Raw genomic sequence first — 20,840 nt, 5'->3', positions numbered from 1 at the left:
TTAAACTGCCACACAACTTCTTCTGCAACATTATTGTTGAATTCTTTTGCTAAATGAAATCACGTTCAGAGGAGACAACAACCTTCAGATTCAGGAGGAAACTGAACGAAGAAACGCTCGCCAACACTCGATATCTGCTGAAAAATAAAGCGATGACACAACAACCCAATCTCAACAATCACACCTGTTCTGTAAAAACACTGATGTCATATTCAAAATCTGGTCCTGACATCATCAGTTTCCAGTTTTATTATTCACTGAAGTAAATCAATCTGCCTCCGTGAGGATGAGCATCCAAATGACCTTGATGTCAGAAACGACTGATGTGTATTTAAATGAATTAAAATGAGTCTGTCACATCGATGAAACGTGAGCCGGAACGTAAAACATTTCTGGGTGTGTTTTTATTCAATACCTGCACATGAAGAACAGAAATGTGTGTTTTTGACTTGTAGTACTAAACATGAACCAGCGGAGGTCAGAGTTACTTTGACTTTATCTGAACGTGTCATTTAAAAACCAGTTTATTGTAACTCAGTTTGTTTAGAATATCACTGAAGGACTTTCTGAAATCTTCGGCCTTAAACCAAACCAACAATTCTGTTCAGAGCCAGCTGACAAATTCACCGTAATTATTTGCTGATCATTTCAGTGGGATACAACTTGGACGGGGCTCCAGTCCATCACAGGGACCAGATCACCTGCAGGAGGAACCTGGAGGAGTGCCCTCAGACAGCAGGAGAACCTGAAAAGGGTTTTAAAACAAAACTACTCAGAGGCAGCAGCCTGGAGGCTCTTATTGTGAAGGAAACATCAGTTTTTCCACCCGTCCCTTGAAGGACAGAAAAACTCACATCCACATTCTGTTCATATCCACAGGGGGAGTTTCCTGGTGGAGTGATGAGGAGGAGGAGGAGGGGAAAGTGGGAGGAGAGGACTGAAGGAATGTCCGAGCTGAGCCATTGTGTTTGGCTGTCGCACGACCAGAGAGAGAGGGAGGGAGGAAGGGATGAGGGACTGCTGGGAAGCAGAAGCTCTCTCAGACGGAGGTGTGACTCCTTCGCTCCTCCGTCAGCAGAGGGATCAGCTGATTCTGCTTCTCTGAGTGGACACTTGAACACTTTTCCAGCTGGACCTGGCGAACCCATCTGACGCCTGATTGGTTGAGCCTGATCAGCTGACAGGAAGCTGATTGACCTGCTGATTGACCGATTGATTGACTGATTGATTGTCTTGAGGATGAGCAGAGGGGATGTGGTGTGTGAAGGCTGGCTGAGGAAATCACCTCCAGAGAAGAAGCTGCGTCGATATGTGAGTACAGTTTATTTATCCTGCTGAACAGAGTTACAACCATAAAGGAGTAAAAGATCCTGCAGAGCAGCTGTCACATGACACATTAACTATCTGTTAAATATTTACAATATAAAAACACAGGAGCCCAACAACAGTGGACAAGGTCACTGACACAAACAGTAAGAAGACTTTTGTCCTCTGAAATGTGTCCTCATGTCCAAATTGCTGTGAGACACAAACACGTGAAGGCAGCTTGAATCGGTCAGAAGTGAAAACACAGAAGGAGGCGAAGAAAAGAAGAAGATCAGGAGCGTTTGAAATCAGCCGAGGACGATCGTCTGACAGCGCTCACTTTCCAGTAAAGAAGCAGCTTAGGCAGCACCACACACACACACACACACACACACACTGCATAACTGGCATGCCTTGCCAATGAGTTGAGCTGATCCCATCTCTCCTTTCATTCATCTCTCTCCCTTCCTCCTTCGTTTCCTCTCTCATGCTGTGAAAGTGAAGGAGGAACAAACAGGAGCCTCCGTCTGTCCGGACACTTCTGAAAAGTACGACAAAAAAAAAAAGAAGAGAGAGAGAAGTTTATCTGTTTTAGATTAATAGACTCCGTTACCCACAATCCCTTTGGCTGACATCATGGGCTGTAAAAGAAAGCCTTCATCAGCAGGTGGGAGCGGACAGAGGAGTGTGTATACATTCAGCCATGATGGTATACACAACCCAGTGTGTACACACACACACACAGTGGGGCCAGCTGTGTGTCGACTGTCAACACACACACTCGCACAAACTGTGTGTGTGTGTAGGAGTGGGCCAAAGTTCACAAAGAGAACCTCATCATTCACTCCCTCAAAAACTGAGTGTGTGTGTGTGTTATGTAATAAGCTAATCGCTCTCAGCTGGGCCCATTTGGAGGGGGGGGGGGCTCCCTGAAGATTTAGTTTGGAAACATGTGTGTACACACACACACACACACACACACACGGCTGGAACAAAACAAAAGAGAATGATGAAGTAAAAATCTGCAACTTCAGCCCAAAAACAAATGTCACTCACACACAGACACACACAGATACACACATCAGGTCAAACCACACACTGTTTATAAGGGCGACTGCATAAAGAGAAGTCAGACAGTGTTGAAGTCTATGGGAAAATGTCCTTCCTCCTCCCTTGTATTGAAGTCTATGGGAAAAAGCTCCTCCTCCTCAGTAAACATTTTCCTGATGAGTTTATGGTCTCAGTCTGAAATATAACACAATGTTTTGTTTTTGTTTTTTTTTTTCCAGGAAAGTAGACCAGAAAGCAGCAGATTTATTAGGGGGCGGGGCTACGGTGTCCTCCAATCAGGACAGAGTACAGAGGAATTTAGATTCACCTTCTCCTTCTCACTTGTTTTAGCTCAATAAAGAAAATGGATTTGGATTTGGCACAGTTTAAGAAATGATTGCTTGATTGAACCACATTAACGATCAGAGTGTCACTGATTCAAAACAAAAAAACAACTGTGTGTCGGCCATCAAGCTAAAAGTGTGCTGAGGTCACATGGCTGCAGTTTGGAGAAGAAGAAAAAAGAGGAACCAAAAAACAGAAAACAGTTTTTCAGGTCTGGTGTTAAATTTGGTTTGGAGGCAGGATGGAGGAAGTGTTATTTTAGAGCCATTGTGCCCTCTTCCTGTCGGGGTCAGAGGTCAGCTGAGGAAACGAAACGGAGGGAAAGAAGACGGGACAGAATGAAGAGGTGAAGGAGAGATAATAGAAAGCAATTTAGGAAAATACGTTATTGTTATTGCTTCTCCACGGCTGAGCGGATGATAATGTTGTTATATTATATAACTTTGGCTCCACCACAACTGGAAGCTACAAGGACAACAAGCTAACTGCCAAGTTAGCTAACTGAAAAAACAGTTTCAATACTATCAAATCAAATATAGTATAAAATTATCTTGGGTTAAAGAAAACGTTCATTTTCTCTTGGTTTCACTTGACTTAGATTTGGTTAGCTTAGTTTAGTTGTATTATTTTTGGCGTCACTACTTTAGGTTATCTTAGCCTAGCTTAACTTAGGTTAGCTCTGTTTATCTTAGTTTAGTTTAAGTTATCTGAGACAAGTGAATCTTCAGGTAATTTAGTTTGTCTTTGATTTGGTTAGCTTAGCCTAGTTTATTTTAACCTAGGTTAACTTGAGCAGGTCTTTTGTAATCATTCTAAATGCGTAACGGTGCTACATCTGAACACGGACTCATTTCTAAACATTAATGACGCAAATACATATTCAAAGGACTGAGTTTAGTTGCATTGTCCGCCGTCCTGAATCTGTGTACAGGTTTTAAAAAGAAACTGAGCGACTGTGCGGCTCGACGGCGTTCCTTTAGTTAGAAGCCAAAGAAAAATGATTCGGTGCCAGTTCCTGCTGCTTTTATTTGTCCAACAGCAGCTCGAAGACGACTGATCATCAAACAGCATAAACACAAACTGCCATCGCTCACCGGCATTTCCTGTTCAGCTACTTCCTCTTCCTGTCTGTGTTTGGAGGGAAGGCGGGGGGGGGGTGGTTTTTAATTGCTGTGTACTTTGATCATAACACACACACACACACACGCACACAAACACACTAACTGGTCACGTTGGTTTTGTTGAGAAACATTTAAACCGGGACTGATGGGGACGGATTTGGATTGCTGGACTGTTGTCAACTCGGCCACACACACACACATTTCCAGTCACTTCTAAATTAGCTTTGGAAGGTCTAAATCTCTTCTTCCTCTATGAGTTAATAACGTGGCTGTGTGTGTCTGTTTGCTGCTACTGAACTAAAACTCCTCATCGTGCTTCTCGCCTCTCAGTGACCATGGCGTATCTTCTGCTCACACAACCTACACACAAACACAATCTTCTCACACACACAAAGGGGGTGAGTCATGTCAGAAATATGAGGTGTTGTTGAATGACTCGCTCATGGGAGATGGACTCTACCCATAATGCTCAGCGTGCGATGGCACTGACCTGAGAGCAGCGTCAAAGCAATCACTGTGTGTGTCAGGATGTTCACATTCATGTGCACTGGAGCGTGAAACTTTTAACATGGGAGAGAGACGCCAACGTTGCCTTGAAAGAGAGAGAGAGAGAGAGAGAGAGAGAGGAGCATGAAAACATTTTCCAAACTGACTGATAATCAATAACTGATGTCTGACTGATTTCCACCCGGCAGGAAGTCTCTTCACAAACACTAAACTGTTGATAACCGAAGAGTGAATCAGAAACCGACTCTTTTCATTGCTGGGAAACTTGAAGTTGGTGTTTTTGTATCTGAACATGAATGTCGTAACGTCTGACTGGACGTCTCTGTGCAGGCGTGGAAGCGGCGTTGGTTCGTGCTGCGCAGCGGCCGCCTGAGCGGAGAACCGGACGTCCTGCAGTACTACAAGAACCAGCAGTCCCGCCGGCCCATCAGGACCATCAACCTGAACCTGTGTGAGCAGGTAAGAAGACCCCTGGATGGTGAGCACATCGGCCTGTGGTGTGGCTAAAAGTCTCAAAGCCCTTTCTGCCGGTCAGGTGGACGCCGGCCTGTCGTTCACCAAGAAGGAGCTGGAGAGCAGCTTCGTGTTCGACCTGCGGACGGAGGAGAGGACCTGGTACCTGGTGGCTGAGTCGGAGGAGGACATGAACCGCTGGGTGTCGTCCATCTGCCTGCTCTGCGGCTTCAACCCCACTGACGACGGTACGACTGTCAGATGGATCTTGTTGTGCGTTGACATCGGATGGTTGTGTGTCTGTGTGCGGGGGTTGTGATTGACTCAGCGTGAAGCCTGGTGGGAGGAGAGAAAACATGCAGAGAGAAAAATATGTGCAGAAATTTCTTCAGGCTTTGGTGTGTGAATAAGAAATGTGCTGTTGTGTTGTACAGTCATTTGAACTTTGTGTTGTTTTTTGGACATATAATGGCTGCTGCTGGTCTGTTGTGTCACTGTTTGTGTTTCTGTGTTCATGTTGATGGTTTCTGCTTCGCTCATTTTGTTGGAGTCTATTTTAGTCAGACGGACTCTGAGTCAGGGATTGTTTGTCTTTTTAACTCTACGCATTCTTCTTCTTGGCACCTTCATTACCCACAATGCCGTTTGCGTAACTCCTCGACCTCTCCTTTGGTACAGTTCCCGACAGGCCTCCTGTCTCCAGCTCATCCTCCGTCACCACGGTGACCTCACCCAGGAGCGCTGCCACCATCACCACGGTAGCAGGGTCGGCCCCGCCCCCCTACGACCCGGTGAACGTACGACAGCTGGAGCCCGACAGCCACGCAGAAGAAGACTACCTGTGGCTGTCGCACTGCCAGAGCCACATCAGGTGAAGACAGACAGATAAATTCAAATAAAAAAATAAAAGCTCAACTGACTGCTGCAGGTTTAGACGTGTTGAACCCAAACGAGGAATTAGAGGTTTATCCTAAATCCCGGATCACACCCACACTTTTCTAAAAGACTTTGTGACGTGTGAAGGTGTGGAGATTTTTCTGCTTCAACTGTTCCTTGAAGTCTTTTATTTTGGTTTCTGTCTCCAGACCTCCTCTCGGATCCCCCACTTCTCTTGAGACGGACTACAACGACAATCTCTACCCTCCTCCCTACGCCACCTCTTCGTCCTCGTCCTCCTCGTCGTCCCCTTCTCTCCTTCCCAACGGCCTCCAGCCGTCCTCATTGGGCTTCAGGGCGGCTCCGTGGTGCGTGGCCTCGATGAGTGGTCCGCTCAGCCAGTCTCTGGATGCCAACATGACCTCAGACCTCCATAAGCGAGCGGGCAGACCTCGGTGTCACCCCTCCCCTCACCCCAGGAAGCACTCCCTGGACTTCCACCTGCGTCCCGTGGCAATATCGCTCACTGATGACACGCACTCCAAGCAACATCCAACCATCAGTGGTTACCAGATACCCCGCCCAGCATCGACCTCGCAACCGCAACCACCTCGCCGCCCGTCTTCTACCCCCAGTGTGGACTCCCTAACCCAGGCCGAGCTCCATGCCTCCACCCCGACTCCTCCTCCGCGGCCGCCAAAGCCCCCGGCGTTCATTGGAGAGAGCTCGGCCTCTGCTGGGGGTACAGGTCCCACCATGCTCCCCCGATCCGCCTCAGAGCCGGAGAGGCGGGATGGATGTGTGGACCTGCCCAGGAGCAACACTGTCACTATCCCAGGATGGACGCAGACGGGTAAGAAACATCCTCTCTGAATTATTTTTATTTTAGCTCTGTTTGGGTCTCCTGCTCCTTCAGAGAAAGATGTTCGTGCTCCACTTTGTTCACCACCTACCAGAGATTTATTCTTTATTAGATTTATATCTATTATATAGATATAAATATATAAATGCAACCATCCATCCAAAAGGCTCGATCTGACCGGGAACTCGCTGTAAACCGTCTTCAGTGGAGATCTAAATAAAAACATACACGTTGCTGCTCAGTCAGAAAGCAGCTTTACTCTGTCCAAGCATCGATGGATTATTTCCTCACAGCTAAAACACTTTGTGCCTGTTTGTCCCTGAATTTCATCGGCATTAGTTCCGTTAATTAGACGAGAACTTTGACCCACAAGAGCTCAGCTCTGTTTCCCTGTTTGGTTTTGAGCGTTTAGTGCTAGCTTTATATTTATGAGTCATAAAATCCAAACAGCCGGATAGACTGGCATTAATCTTCTTATCTTCTCGAACTGTTTTCTTTGTTGTTTTATACTTTGAGCTCTGTGTTTCAGGTTGTGAGTCTTTTTACGTCCCTCGGTCGCTGTCCGACAGAGCCAGCATGTTCGAGTTTAGCGAGAGCTTCAACAGTTACTTTGTGAGTTCAAAGTGTGAAAGAGATTTCTCTCTTTCTTGTCTTTCCTGGTGTGAAACGGCTCTGTATTTCTTTGGCTCCCTCAGTTTAATAAAGGAATGGTACCACTGGGAAGCGTTTGCTCTGAAGATGATGATGTGGATGAAAACTATGTTCCCATGAGCGCTGCCACCACCGAGCCCCCCGTTGCACCGAGGTTAGTCACCGGATCACATCAGGTGCTGAATGTATTTTCTTTCTGAACTTGAGAGTTGGAGGCAAAATGCTGCCCAGCAGACCCAACAAACCCAAACAGAGACCTCTACAACACCTCAGAACTCAGATGTACTCCCCATGGACCAATGAAAAAGGGATCTTCAACACCAACAGGTCCAGCAGCCCTTTGAGACTGACCTTCTTATCCTCAACACAGTCCAAAATGAATTCATTCCGTGCTCCTTTTAAATGACTCCGGGCGACCCTTTACGAAACTCTCAGGGATTCCTGGATTTCCTCCTTCAGTTGAATATAATTTCTTCTCCCCTTCCAGGGCGGCTCCACCTCCTCTCTCCGACTCCTTTGTCCAGGCCCAAGATGGCAACTACGTCCCCATGACCCCCATTCCCAGTCACACTGCACCTGCCGCCACTGACTTGGCATCCTTGGGAAGGCAAGTTCCTCCACCCATCCACATGGGCTTCCGTAGTTCCCCCCTGACTCCGGTCGCTCCCGTGACCCCGCCACTCCGGAGGAATACCATAAACACTTCCAGCGGAACAGAGGTTGAAGCAACGCCCCCTCCAATCCACCGCAACCTAAAACCACAACGCAAAGGTGAGTATGTTCAGCTCAAAATGTCCCTCTGTGGGCGCAAACAAACAGCCTGTCAGTCCAGCAGTACACAAACAGGAACAGATGTTGTCAAACACCACACCTCCTTTTTTGCAAAGTACGTCTCTGTGGCGCAATCGGTTAGCGCGTTCTGCTGTTAACCGAAAGGTTGGTGGTTCAAGCCCACCCAGGGACGATTGGCCTTTTAGCTGCACTCAGAAGATTATGGGAAGAACAGTCTTTTTTTTTTTATTCATCTATTAAATTAATTCAGCAACAACAAAAAAAAATAAATATAAGTTTGTGGAAGTGAAACAGCACGAAGGCATAAAAGAAAATAAAATGCTGCTTTTCACAGGAAGTAAAAACCTCAAATGAAGCAGCAGCACTCTGAGTGAAACTTAATTCATATTTCATATGAAAGCTTCTATAAGCGAGCGCTTTATATGCACTTCTGTGTGTTTGAGTGTGTGATTGTCGTGACCTTGAGCTGCAGCCGCGTTGAACAAAGTGGAAGCAGGTTAATAATTAAAGCTAAAAGAAGCTGAAGTGGAAAATGAAAGATGAGAAATGACCAACGAATAGAGAAGAAAGTCCAAATAAGACAGTTTGGCTTTAAATATGAAAGTACAGGAGAGTCAGAAGCCTGATTAGGACCAGCCGGAGGTCTGGGATAAAGACATGCCAACAAAAACATCAAATGTTCGTGGATGGGGATTGAAAATGGAGGCTACACCCTGCGTAGCTGGGCTTGAACCACCAACCTTTCAGTTAACAGCCGACCGCGTCCACAGAAACATGTGCTTGCTAAAGGGGTGTGGCCTTCATCAGTGATGGTCATCACCATGATGATGTGTTCATTAATTCATTAGTACTCAGGCCAAATTTATGTTGAAGGACTCTTAGATTAGCTGTCACCCACCCGTCCCTGGGTGGGCTCGAACCACCAACATTTCAGTTAACAGCCGAACGCACTAACCAGTTGCGCCACAGAGACTTGTGGGAAAGTGTGGGTGTGGCCAGGCCTTTTAGTCTCCACCCCAACAAGTATTTCTAATTTGGTCAATGTGGAGGGTTAGGGTTAGGGAATGTGGAAGATCTCAGCTTAATTAATTAATTAATTAATTTAGTTAATTTGCAAACACTGTCCTTTTTGGACATTTCGGACAGAACACTGACGTCATGTTGGTACGAAGTAGCATCACTTTAACGAACCGCCTGACACTGACAGAGAAAAGTTGGTGGGCGAGCACACAAAAAGTTTTCCCTTCTCCTACGAGGAATGACAGAGGTGCAGAGAAGTGAAAACTCCGTTTCTCTTCCTCCCAGTGAAACCAGCTCCACTGGACATCACGCCACTGCAGCAGGACTGGCAGGAAGTCCCGCCCCCCGTCCGCTCACCTGTCACCAGGACCTTCACACGAGAGTAAGTCGAGAGAGGGATCAGTGGCGGGCCACCAAAAATGGAGGGAGCTCTGAGGGACTCTGCTGCCACCGTGAGGCCTCAAGTCTGAACTGCAACTGATCCCAAGCTGAAAGGGAGAGACAAGCAGCAGAGTGTTATCATGCAGTCTTTACTTTTATCAAACGATGAAGTGATGTCTTCGTTAATGATTTGTGACATTTGGTGTTTGTTTGTGACCGTTACTTTAAATTTCCTCGGCTGACTGTTTCGGCTCTGATGTCCCAGAGACGGTGTGATGACGATGTTTTCATCAGTTCATCAGTTACTTGTCTTCGTCCTCAGTGGCTCCAGACGTCACTCCATCAGGCCGAGCTCGTCTCACAGCTCGTCCCCATCCTCCGACTCCGACGACCCCGATGACAATTACGTCGCCATGACGACCTCCAACCTCAGTTACAGCGCCGGGGAGCAGGTGACCAACTCCACCTTTTACCTGTTTGTGTCTCCTCCTCTCCGTCCTTCCTTCCTTTCCTTTTCAGATCTTATTTCTGACCCCACTTGGAGATCTCAAATCTGCTGTCACTGATGTTAAAAACTAACTGTGCGAAGCGTTTAGCATTGAAAGATTCGGAGCTCCCTCAGGAGGTGGAGGAGCCCAAACATGAAGCCAAAATAAAAAAGACTATTATTGCCTCCTGTTTTCTGTTTGTATCTGCAGTCTCTGAGGCTGATGCTGCATCGAGCCTCGGAGGGTGGCATCAGCAGCCCGCTGTTACAGCGAGCCAGAGGTGACAAACAGGTGGAGTACCTGGACCTGGACCTCCACACCGGGCGGTCAACACCGACGAGACAGGTGGCTAATTCACTCTCACGTTTTTATTCATTCTCTCTACAATAACACAACGTGAAGACCGTGTTTGTCTGCATTCGTAAGCAGAAACATTGCATGGGCAAAAGCGGAAGTGGCGACGACAAGCAGGCCGGCGGTGGCGAGCGCACCCGCGTGGACTACGTGGTGGTGGACCCCAAAAGGACCAAGGCCCTGAGGAACACCAGGGAAGCATGGCATGATGGGAGGATGTCCACAGAGAAGGAGAAGAGCTAGACATCTACAAAAACATCTCATGGCTTTGATTAAAAGTGATTAAAAGGATCAGAGTTTTTAGGGGTAGATTCAGTTTCCTCTGATAAAACCAAACATGGCCGCAATCTTCAAAAACTTCATTTAGTCTCCAGAATATCAGACCAGGTCATGAAACTACAATATTCCCCTAAAAAAACTGCAAAAACAAAAATAGACCCCCAAAAATTCTTTCAGAATGAAGAAATGTGTTCATTTTACTTTAAATCATCGAGAAATGAATGAAATAGAAAAGACATTTTATCTTGTTGTAAATTTAAATTTGAACTGTGTGAGTTTGTGTTTATTTGTCTTTCTGTCAAAATCAATCAAATAAAAAAGTTTATTGTATTTTATGTCAACATTAGAGTGAATGATGTTGATTCATATGAGCTATTTTATAGCTAATATAAATTTTAAATGATTTTAAATATAATTTTTATATTTTTACACAGACAACTTTTCAATAAATAAAAAATAAAACAGGAAGCCGATAGAACAGAAACAGTCTGAGAGAAGACAGGCAGAAACTGGACTCACAAATAAAGGTTAATTTATTATATTAAAGTTTATTTACAGCATAAATATTAATTTAAAAAATAAAGACAAATTAAAGAACACTCTTCAGTGTTTCTATCTGCAGGTGAAGCTTCAGTAGAAATAGAAGGTAGAAAGTCATTAATGCAGCAGATCAGATTAAAGTGCAACAACAGTCATATTTACATGTCAGGACTTTAGGAGGAGCTGAGGAGGGACGACCTGCTCAGACAGACTTCAGGATCTGGATCAACCTCAGCTGGTTATAAATATCAGATGATGGAGAGACAGGAGGACGTTTAGAGGACTGCTGTTTGACCAGGACAACTATTATTGCTACAACAACTGCTACTGCTGCTGCTACTGATCCCAGTCCAACGAGGATGAGCCAGTCATTATATGGTCTAGGTTCTGGTCTCCCAACAGCTGCTGTGAAGGGAAAATGAAAAGACATCTGAGTCTCTGACAAACTCAGTAAATAATAAAGAGCTGAACTGTCAAACTCCATAAAGTCCAGTTCAGCAGCACAGACTGTACAACACTGAGAAGGTCCACAAGAAGAGAGTTTAACTGTCTGAGGGGGTCTGAGGAGGTCTGAGGAGGTCTGAGGAGGACTGAGGAGGTCTGAGGAGGACTGAGGGGGTCTGAGGAGGACTGAGGAGGTCTGAGGAGGTCTGAGGAGGTCTGAAAACTCTTCAACTCACCTGAGACAGTGAGGTTACATCTGTCGGAGCCTCGACCTTGATGAGTGATAACTTCACACTCATACAGTCCAGAGTCCTCAGTCCTGAGTCTGGACACATGAAGTCTGAGTCGTCCTTCTCTGAGGACGTCTCTGTCAGACTGGACTCGTCCTGAAAACTGTTTATCCTCAGACTGTGGAACCTCATCACCCTCAAACAGACGATACAGGACTCTCTGATCAGGTATTTTTTCACAGAGAATATAAACATAGCTGATCCTAAAAGGATCTGGTCTGGTGAAGGTCCAGTCCAGACTGATGTTCTGGTTCTCCTCTGCCTGATAGGAGCTCTGTCCCACAGTCACTACAAATGTCCCTGTGGAGGAGACAGAGAGGGACAGTGAGGACCAGACTCACTGAGGACTTGGATTATTTCTGGATCAGAAAGTGTTGGAGTAAACTCACCACAGACTCTGGAGGTCAGTGTGAAGAGCAGAAGGATCCTCCACATCATCTTCTCCCTGTGGGAGGAGACACAGGTCAAAGGTCACAGACATCATCGTGATCGATTTAAATAAAGATTGATTTCAACAATTTCCTCCTGAGGATCAGTAAAGATATCTGGTTCTGATGCTGATCCATCAGTTGGAGGAAAACTGGATGAGCTGCAGTGACGACTTTATGACTGCAGATGGAGTCAGACAGAAACAGGAAGTTAAAGCAAAATGTGGTTTCCATTTTTTAACAGACTAACAGGGCGGGTCTGTTCTTCTTTACTGCTGCTCCTCCTTGTTCACAGGCCTTTATATGCTGCCAGGAAGTCGACTTGGCAGATGTAACTGAACCGTCTAACCATGTGACAGAACGCAAGCAAAGTATGAGAGGTTTGAAAAAGGTGAAGATTTTCACCGTCTCTCATCGGAAATGAATGAATGAATTAATGAGTTTTTTGGCCACGTTTTCGCCGTTTACGGCGCCAAAATATCGTATTCTACCCAGAAAACAGAGCACAGCGATCCCAAACAGGCCCCACATGGTGGGCTTTGGTCCGGGGGGGTGAACTCAAAGCCCTCCGACAAGAAGCGAATCAAAATTGTTACGGAAGAGGAATAATTATAATATAAAGAATAATAAACGTGCAGGATCACAACAGTGACTCTGTTCAGAGCCCGAGTCACTAATAAAACACTAAACCTGTCGTTAATAAAACAGACTCATCAGAATGAATCCTCCACAGTCAGACTTACAGACTTTGGTCGGACGGTCACATTAACTAAAGAACTTACATCAACTCCAACAAGTCAGAACATCCTGAATTAAACAGAATCAGTAAATCAGCACCTACATGTGTTCTCCTTCAGCTGGATCCTGGAGGTCAGAATCAGATATCGATAAGATGGACAGCAGAGAATATTGATCCTCCAGTTTCAGGTCCTGTGCTGTTAATTCATCTGCTGACCTCCTGTTCTTTATATTCCCAGATCCGTCCCCTGTAGCTCCATCTGCAGACCCAGTTTAAATTCCAACATAGCAGCTGTCTGCTCTGCTTTTTCGGTGAGTGGAAAAAAACGTGGTTAGTCTTCTTTCGCTAAACGCGCAGAACCGTGAGCCCCGCCCCCTCTTCCTGTATAAACCCCGCCCCCCCGTGTCAGGTATAAGTGACGTGCTTTTCTCCCTTTGGGTCTTCCTTTGCTCTGTATTCCCGCTCACTGTTGGTAATTCTCATCCACTGGAGCAACACTTTCACACATATTGAGACCAACTGAACTCTGTTAAACTCTGAACCACGTCTCCAGCCCTTCCTGGTATGACTTACCTGCATGACTCACCATTAACATTTACATTTACTCCAAACTCCCAGGGTGGTGTTGGTTTTCTTTTCTAATTTCAGAATGTTGAATCCTTACAATAATCCTTTCGCTCCCCCGTACCAACATTTAAATATATCTGATGGCAGGAAATGAAAGTTCACATCTCATTCAGGTAAAAAACTGAAACATGCCAATAAGGCAGAAGAAGAAGAGGACTTGTCTGATTGGTCAGAGTGTTTCAGGTTTGTTCTCACCTGGGCTGTGAGAAAGGATGAGCAGCTTCAGTTTGAAATGAACTGTATCTGAAAAAGCTGCTGGTGTTTCCCTCACTGTGTTTGGGGTTCAATCAGCGAAGGAGACAAACTGAAGTCTGAGTCGTCCTTCTCTGTCACACTGTCAGACAACAACACGGCTCTGAGTTTGACATTAGCTGGAGTCTCTTCTGTCACAGTTAAAGTCCAAACACAGATCCAGATATTCAGGGACAGACTGCCTGACTGTGCTCCTTGGCTCATGAGGATTTTCTAACATGATGTGTCCAGCCAGCAGTGTTTATGCTGTGATTGTGAACCAAACTCAACCTCCTGTTTATCCTCTGGATCAGGTTATACAGCCTAACATGCTTTCACATGTCGAACTTGTGTGAGAAAACTGCTGAGGGTTGATTTTGACAGCAGTTTGATGTCTTGGCTGCAGAGCAGAGTTTTATTTTGAACAGACATTGAAGGTTGTTGGTGATCTTCATGTTTCCTTCAGCTTCCTTCTTCAAAAGTCTGTCTGTACCTTGAAGACAGTGGAGACCGAACAGCCAATCACTGCTCAGCAGAGGGTCAGGGTATAAAAGGAGAGTTGGTTCGACGGTTCACCGTTTTCCTTTTTACCGAAGTTGAACAGTAGATTGGATACAGTAGACTGAACCACTGACAGGAAGAAGAGTCAGAGTCCTGCAGAGCGAGACGTGGAGACTCGTGTCCTCTTCTGAAATAAGAGCTTCCTGTACACAAATGAATAAAACAGAAACACATCAGTCTGAGAGAAGACAGGCAGAAACTGGACTCACAACATAAAGATTTATTATATAAAGGTTTATTTACAGTATAAAAGTGTATTTACAAAATAAAGATGAATTAAAGAACACTCTTTAGTGTTTCTATCTGCAGGTGAAGCTTCAGTAGAAATAGAAGGTAGAAAGTCATTAATGCAGCAGATCAGATTAAAGTGCAACAACAGTCATATTTACATGTCAGGACTTTAGGAGGAGCTGAGGAGGGACGACCTGCTCAGACAGACTTCAGGATCTGGATCAACCTCAGCTGGTTATAAATATCAGATGATGGAGAGACAGGAGGACGTTTAGAGGACTGCTGTTCTAACCAGGACAACTATTATTGCTACTATTACTGCTGCTACTGATCCCAGTCCAACAAGGAGCCCGATCCTGCCACGATCCAGTCCAGGTTCTGGTCCCTCAGAAGGTTCATCTTTTTGAGGTTCTGGTCTCCCAACAGCTGCTGTGAAGGGAAAATGAACAAACAAAACATCAAATGTTCGTGGATGGGGATTGAAAATGGAGGCTACACCCTGCGTAGCTGGGCTTGAACCACCAACCTTTCAGTTAACAGCCGACCGCGTCCACTGAAACATGTGCTTGCTAAAGGGGTGTGGCCTTCATCAGTGATGGTCATCACCATGATGATGTGTTCATTAATTTATTAGTACTCAGGCCAAATTGGACGCCTGAGGTTTATGTTGAAGGACTCTTAGATTAGCTGTCACCCACCCGTCCCTGGGTGGGCTTGAACCAACCTTTCGGTTAACAGCCGAACGCGCTAACCAGTTGCGCCACAGAGACTTGTGGGAAAGTGTGGGTGTGGCCAGGCCTTTTAGTCTCCGCCCCAACAAGTATTTCTAATTTGGTCAAATGTGGAAGATCTCAGCTTAATTAATTAATTAATTTAGTTAATTTGTAAACACTGTCCTTTTTGGACATTTCGGACAGAACACTGACGTCATATTGGTACGAAGTAGCATCACTTTAACGAACCGCCTGACACTGACAGAGAAAAGTTGGTGGGCGAGCACACAAAAAGTTTTCCCTTCTCCTACGAGGAATGGCAGAGAAGTGAAAACTCCGTTTCTCTTCCTCCCAGTGAAACCAGCTCCACTGGACATCACGCCACTGCAGCAGGACTGGCAGGAAGTCCCGCCCCCCGTCCGCTCACCTGTCACCAGGACCTTCACACGAGAGTAAGTCGAGAGAGGGATCAGTGGCGGGCCACCAAAAATGGAGGGAGCTCTGAGGGACTCTGCTGCCACCGTGAGGCCTCAAGTCTGAACTGCAACTGATCCCAAGCTGAAAGGGAGAGACAAGCAGCAGAGTGTTATCATGCAGTCTTTACTTTTATCAAACGATGAAGTGATGTCTTCGTTAATGATTTGTGACATTTGGTGTTTGTTTGTGACCGTTACTTTAAATTTCCTCGGCTGACTGTTTCGGCTCTGATGTCCCAGAGACGGTGTGATGACGATGTTTTCATCAGTTCATCAGTTACTTGTCTTCGTCCTCAGTGGCTCCAGACGTCACTCCATCAGGCCGAGCTCGTCTCACAGCTCGTCCCCATCCTCCGACTCCGACGACCCCGATGACAATTACGTCGCCATGACGACCTCCAACCTCAGTTACAGCGCCGGGGAGCAGGTGACCAACTCCACCTTTTACCTGTTTGTGTCTCCTCCTCTCCGTCCTTCCTTCCTTTCCTTTTCAGATCTTATTTCTGACCCCACTTGGAGATCTCAAATCTGCTGTCACTGATGTTAAAAACTAACTGTGCGAAGCGTTTAGCATTGAAAGATTCGGAGCTCCCTCAGGAGGTGGAGGAGCCCAAACATGAAGCCAAAATAAAAAAGACTATTATTGCCTCCTGTTTTCTGTTTGTATCTGCAGTCTCTGAGGCTGATGCTGCATCGAGCCTCGGAGGGTGGCATCAGCAGCCCGCTGTTACAGCGAGCCAGAGGTGACAAACAGGTGGAGTACCTGGACCTGGACCTCCACACCGGGCGGTCAACACCGACGAGACAGGTGGCTAATTCACTCTCACGTTTTTATTCATTCTCTCTACAATAACACAACGTGAAGACCGTGTTTGTCTGCATTCGTAAGCAGAAACATTGCATGGGCAAAAGCGGAAGTGGCGACGACAAGCAGGCCGGCGGTGGCGAGCGCACCCGCGTGGACTACGTGGTGGTGGACCCCAAAAGGACCAAGGCCCTGAGGAACACCAGGGAAGCATGGCATGATGGGAGGATGTCCACAGAGAAGGAGAAGAGCTAGACATCTACAAAAACATCTCATGGCTTTGATTAAAAGTGATTAAAAGGATCAGAGTTTTTAGGGGTAGATTCAGTTTCCTCTGATAAAACCAAACATGGCCGCAATCTTCAAAAACTTCATTTAGTCTCCAGAATATCAGACCAGGTCATGAAACTACAATATTCCCCTAAAAAAACTGCAAAAACAAAAATAGACCCCCAAAAATTCTTTCAGAATGAAGAAATGTGTTCATTTAACTTTAAATCATCGAGAAATGAATGAAATAGAAAAGACATTTTATCTTGTTGTAAATTTAAATTTGAACTGTGTGAGTTTGTGTTTATTTGTCTTTCTGTCAAAATCAATCAAATAAAAAAGTTTATTGTATTTTATGTCAACATTAGAGTGAATGATGTTGATTCATATGAGCTATTTTATAGCTAATATAAATTTTAAATGATTTTAAATATAATTTTTATATTTTTACACAGACAACTTTTCAATAAATAAAAAATAAAACAGGAAGCCGATAGAACAGAAACAGTCTGAGAGAAGACAGGCAGAAACTGGACTCACAACATAAAGGTTAATTTATTATAATAAAGTTTATTTACAGCATAAATATTAATTTAAAAAATAAAGATGAATTAAAGAACACTCTTCAGTGTTTCTATCTGCAGGTGAAGCTTCAGTAGAAATAGAAGGTAGAAAGTCATTAATGCAGCAGATCAGATTAAAGTGCAACAACAGTCATATTTACATGTCAGGACTTTAGGAGGAGCTGAGGAGGGACGACCTGCTCAGACAGACTTCAGGATCTGGATCAACCTCAGCTGGTTATAAATATCAGATGATGGAGAGACAGGAGGACGTTAAGAGGACTGCTGTTCTAACCAGGACAACTATTATTGCTACAACAACTGCTACTGCTGCTGCTACTGCTGCTGCTGATCCCAGTCCAACAAGGAGCCCGATCCTGCCACGATCCAGTCCAGGTTCTGGTCCCTCAGGTTCTGGTCCCTCAGAAGGTTCATCTTTTTGAGGTTCTGGTCTCTCAACAGCTGCTGTGAAGGGAAAATGAAAAGACATCTGAGTCTCTGACAAACTCAGTAAATAATAAAGAGCTGAACTGTCAAACTCATAAAGTCCAGTTCAGCAGCACAGACTGTACAACACTGAGAAGGTCCACAAGAAGAGAGTTTAACTGTCTGAGGGGGTCTGAGGAGGACTGAGGAGGACTGAGGAGGACTGAGGAGGTCTGAGGAGGACTGAGGAGGACTGAGGAGGACTGAGGAGGACTGAGGAGGTCTGAGGAGGACTGAGGAGGTCTGAGGAGGACTGAGGAGGTCTGAGGAGGTCTGAAAACTCTTCAACTCACCGGAGACAGTGAGGTTACATCTGTCGGAGCCTCGACCTTGATGAGTGATAACTTCACACCGGTACAGTCCAGAGTCCTCAGTCCTGAGTCTGGACACATGAAGTCTGAGTCGTCCTTCTCTGAGGACGTCTCTGTCAGACTGGACTCGTCCTGAAAACTGTTTATCCTCAGACTGTGGAACCTCATCACCCTCAAACAGACGATACAGGACTGAGACTCTGAGATCAGTTATGTGTCTACAGGTGATATAAACATAGCTGATCCTAAAAGGATCTGGTCTGGTGAAGGTCCAGTCCAGACTGATGTTCTGGTTCTCCTCTGCCTGATAGGAGCTCTGTCCCACAGTCACTACAAATGTCCCTGTGGAGGAGACAGAGAGGGACAGTGAGGACCAGACTCACTGAGGACTTGGATTATTTCTGGATCAGAAAGTGTTGGAGTAAACTCACCACAGACTCTGGAGGTCAGTTTGAAGAGCAGAAGGATCCTCCACATCATCTTCTCCCTGTGGGAGGAGACACAGGTCAAAGGTCACAGACATCATTGTGATAGATTTAAATAAAGATTGATTTCAACAATTTCCTCCTGAGGATCAGTAAAGATATCTGGTTCTGATGCTGATCCATCAGTTGGAGGAAAACTGGATGAGCTGCAGTGACGACTTTATGACTGTAGATGGAGTCAGACAGAAACAGGAAGTTAAAGCAAAACGAGGTTTCCATTTTTTTAACAGGAACAGGACGGGTCTGTTCTTCTTTACTGCTGCACCTTGTTCACAGGTCTTTATATGCTGCCAGGAAGTCGACTTGGCAGATGTAACTGAACCGTCTAACCATGTGACAGAACGCAAGCAAAGTATGAGAGGTTTGAAAAAGGTGAAGATTTTCACCGTCTCTCATCGGAAATGAATGAATTAATGAGTTTTTTGGCCACGTTTTCGCCGTTTACGGCGCCAAAATATCGTATTCTACCCAGAAAACAGAGCACAGCGATCCCAAACAGGCCCCACATGGTGGGCTTTGGTCCGGGGGGGTGAACTCAAAGCCCTCCGACAAGAAGCGAATCAAAATTGTTACGGAAGAGGAATAATTATAATATAAAGAATAATAAACGTGCAGGATCACAACAGTGACTCTGTTCAGAGCCCGAGTCACTAATAAAACACTAAACCTGTCGTTAATAAAACAGACTCATCAGAATGAATCCTCCACAGTCAGACTTACAGACTTTGGTCGGACGGTCACATTAACTAAAGAACTTACATCAACTCCAACAAGTCAGAACATCCTGAATTAAACAGAATCAGTAAATCAGCACCTACATGTGTTCTCCTTCAGCTGGATCCTGGAGGTCAGAATCAGATATCGATAAGATGGACAGCAGAGAATATTGATCCTCCAGTTTCAGGTCCTGTGCTGTTAATTCATCTGCTGACCTCCTGTTCTTTATATTCCCAGATCCGTCCCCTGTAGCTCCATCTGCAGACCCAGTTTAAATTCCAACATAGCAGCTGTCTGCTCTGCTTTTTCGGTGAGTGGAAAAAAACGTGGTTAGTCTTCTTTCGCTAAACGCGCAGAACCGTGAGTCCCGCCCCCTCTTTCTGTATAAACCCCACCCCCCGTGTCAGGTATAAGTGACATGCTTTTCTCCCTTTGTCTCTTCCTTTGCTCTGTATTCCCGCTCACTGTTGGTAATTCTCATCCACTGGAGCAACACTTTCACACATATTGAGACCAACTGAACTCTGTTAAACTCTGTTAAACTCTGAACCACGTCTCCAGCCCTTCCTGGTGTGACTTACCTGCATGCCTCACCATTAACATTTACATTTACTCCAAACTCCCAGGGTGGTGTTGGTTTTCTTTTCTAATTTCAGAATGTTGAATCCTTACAATAATCCTTTCGCTCCCCGTACCAACATTTAAATATATCTGATGGCAGGAAATGAAAGTTCACATCTCTTTCAGGTAAAAAACTGAAACATGCCAATAAGGCAGAAGAAGAAGAGGACTTGTCTGATTGGTCAGAGTGTTTCAGGTTTGTTCTCACCTGGGCTGTGAGAAAGGATGAGCAGCTTCAGTTTGAAATGAACTGTATCTGAAAAAGCTGCTGGTGTTTCCCTCACTGTGTTTGGGGTTCAATCAGCGAAGGAGACAAACTGAAGTCTGAGTCGTCCTTCTCTGTCAGACTGTCAGACAACAACACGGCTCTGAGTTTGACATTAGCTGGAGTCTCTTCTGTCACAGTTAAAGTCCAAACACAGATCCAGATATTCAGGGACAGACTGCCTGACTGTGCTCCTTGGCTCATGAGGATTTTCTAACATGATGTGTCCAGCCAGCAGTGTTTATGCTGTGATTGTGAACCAAACTCAACCTCCTGTTTATCCTCTGGATCAGGTTATACAGCCTAACATGCTTTCACATGTCGAACTTGTGTGAGAAAACTGCTGAGGGTTGATTTTGACAGCAGTTTGATGTCTTGGCTGCAGAGCAGAGTTTTATTTTGAACAGACATTGAAGGTTGTTGGTGATCTTCATGTTTCCTTCAGCTTCCTTCTTCAAAAGTCTGTCTGTACCTTGAAGACAGTGGAGACCGAACAGCCAATCACTGCTCAGCAGAGGGTCAGGGTATAAAAGGAGAGTTGGTTCGACGGTTC

General features: G+C 45.4%; 4 protein-coding genes and 2 non-coding genes across 9 annotated transcripts in view; 3 read left to right on the top strand and 3 right to left on the bottom strand.

Moving 5' to 3' along the window:
* The first annotated feature begins 982 nt into the window (after positions 1–982).
* LOC115058545 (GRB2-associated-binding protein 1-like) lies at positions 983–10,786 on the top strand. Of its 2 annotated transcripts, none has more exons than XM_029525918.1 (12): positions 983–1,311; positions 4,659–4,787; positions 4,864–5,029; positions 5,460–5,652; positions 5,867–6,510; positions 7,049–7,131; positions 7,215–7,324; positions 7,658–7,941; positions 9,268–9,364; positions 9,686–9,815; positions 10,062–10,196; positions 10,281–10,786. In XM_029525918.1, exons 1-12 carry the CDS (start codon positions 1,240–1,242, stop codon positions 10,446–10,448), a joined length of 2,211 nt encoding a protein of 736 aa, XP_029381778.1. In that variant the 5' UTR covers positions 983–1,239; the 3' UTR covers positions 10,449–10,786. The 2 variants fall into 2 exon arrangements, with proteins under 2 accessions (XP_029381778.1, XP_029381777.1); XM_029525917.1 differs by having other exon boundaries at positions 10,278–10,786.
* trnan-guu (transfer RNA asparagine (anticodon GUU)) lies at positions 8,061–8,134 on the top strand. Its single transcript has one exon. It is a non-coding gene; the product is annotated as a tRNA-Asn (tRNA).
* On the bottom strand, positions 8,862–8,935 carry trnan-guu (transfer RNA asparagine (anticodon GUU)). Its single transcript has one exon. It is a non-coding gene; the product is annotated as a tRNA-Asn (tRNA).
* A 295-nt stretch (positions 10,787–11,081) lies between the features above and the next one.
* LOC115058578 (myelin-oligodendrocyte glycoprotein-like) overlaps positions 11,082–20,840 on the bottom strand; it is a 279,510-nt gene continuing 269,751 nt past the window's right edge. Inside the window, exons 1-4 of one of the 3 annotated variants that reach the window (XM_029525982.1) lie at positions 13,024–13,257; positions 12,148–12,203; positions 11,705–12,058; positions 11,082–11,429 (exon numbers count right to left, since the gene is read on the bottom strand). In XM_029525982.1, coding sequence (XP_029381842.1) covers positions 11,227–11,429; positions 11,705–12,058; positions 12,148–12,196 — 606 coding nt within the window. In that variant the 5' untranslated portion in view covers positions 12,197–12,203; positions 13,024–13,257 and the 3' untranslated portion in view covers positions 11,082–11,226. Of the gene's footprint in view, positions 11,430–11,704; positions 12,059–12,147; positions 12,204–13,023; positions 13,258–20,840 lie in introns of those variants that run through there. The other 2 variants (XM_029525980.1, XM_029525981.1) reach the window with 2 other exon arrangements.
* On the top strand, positions 15,637–17,153 carry LOC115058592 (GRB2-associated-binding protein 1-like). The gene is made up of 4 exons (XM_029525999.1): positions 15,637–15,740; positions 16,062–16,191; positions 16,438–16,572; positions 16,654–17,153. The coding sequence occupies exons 2-4, from the start codon at positions 16,153–16,155 to the stop codon at positions 16,822–16,824; spliced, it is 345 nt and encodes a 114-aa protein (XP_029381859.1). The 5' UTR covers positions 15,637–15,740; positions 16,062–16,152; the 3' UTR covers positions 16,825–17,153.
* LOC115058583 (uncharacterized) lies at positions 17,399–19,732 on the bottom strand. The gene is made up of 4 exons (XM_029525991.1): positions 19,503–19,732; positions 18,631–18,686; positions 18,182–18,541; positions 17,399–17,867 (listed from the first exon to the last, which is right to left on the bottom strand). Coding segments are annotated over exons 1-4 (636 nt in total). The 5' UTR covers positions 19,505–19,732; the 3' UTR covers positions 17,399–17,649.

This window comes from Echeneis naucrates, chromosome 18 (genome assembly GCF_900963305.1).
Source record: "Echeneis naucrates chromosome 18, fEcheNa1.1, whole genome shotgun sequence".
NCBI classification, from domain to species: domain Eukaryota; kingdom Metazoa; phylum Chordata; class Actinopteri; order Carangiformes; family Echeneidae; genus Echeneis; species Echeneis naucrates.
This window is presented reverse-complemented; position numbering and strand designations above follow the sequence as displayed.

Bases quoted from the DNA above. Each gene is read 5' to 3' on its own strand.
- LOC115058545 (XM_029525917.1), top strand. From the start codon at position 1,240: ATGAGCAGAGGGGATGTGGTGTGTGAAGGCTGGCTGAGGAAATCACCT. The intron at 7,132-7,214 runs GTGAGTTCAAAG...TGGCTCCCTCAG, and splicing joins AGAGCTTCAACAGTTACTTT to TTTAATAAAGGAATGGTACC. The intron at 9,365-9,685 runs GTAAGTCGAGAG...CTTCGTCCTCAG, and splicing joins ACCAGGACCTTCACACGAGA to TGGCTCCAGACGTCACTCCA.
- LOC115058592 (XM_029525999.1), top strand. From the start codon at position 16,153: ATGACGACCTCCAACCTCAGTTACAGCGCCGGGGAGCAG. The intron at 16,192-16,437 runs GTGACCAACTCC...TTGTATCTGCAG, and splicing joins GTTACAGCGCCGGGGAGCAG to TCTCTGAGGCTGATGCTGCA. The intron at 16,573-16,653 runs GTGGCTAATTCA...TGCATTCGTAAG, and splicing joins GGTCAACACCGACGAGACAG to CAGAAACATTGCATGGGCAA.
- LOC115058583 (XM_029525991.1), bottom strand. The intron at 18,542-18,630 runs GTGAGTTTACTC...TCTCCTCCACAG, and splicing joins ACTGACCTCCAGAGTCTGTG to GGACATTTGTAGTGACTGTG. The intron at 17,868-18,181 runs GTGAGTTGAAGA...TTCCCTTCACAG, and splicing joins ATGTAACCTCACTGTCTCCG to CAGCTGTTGAGAGACCAGAA.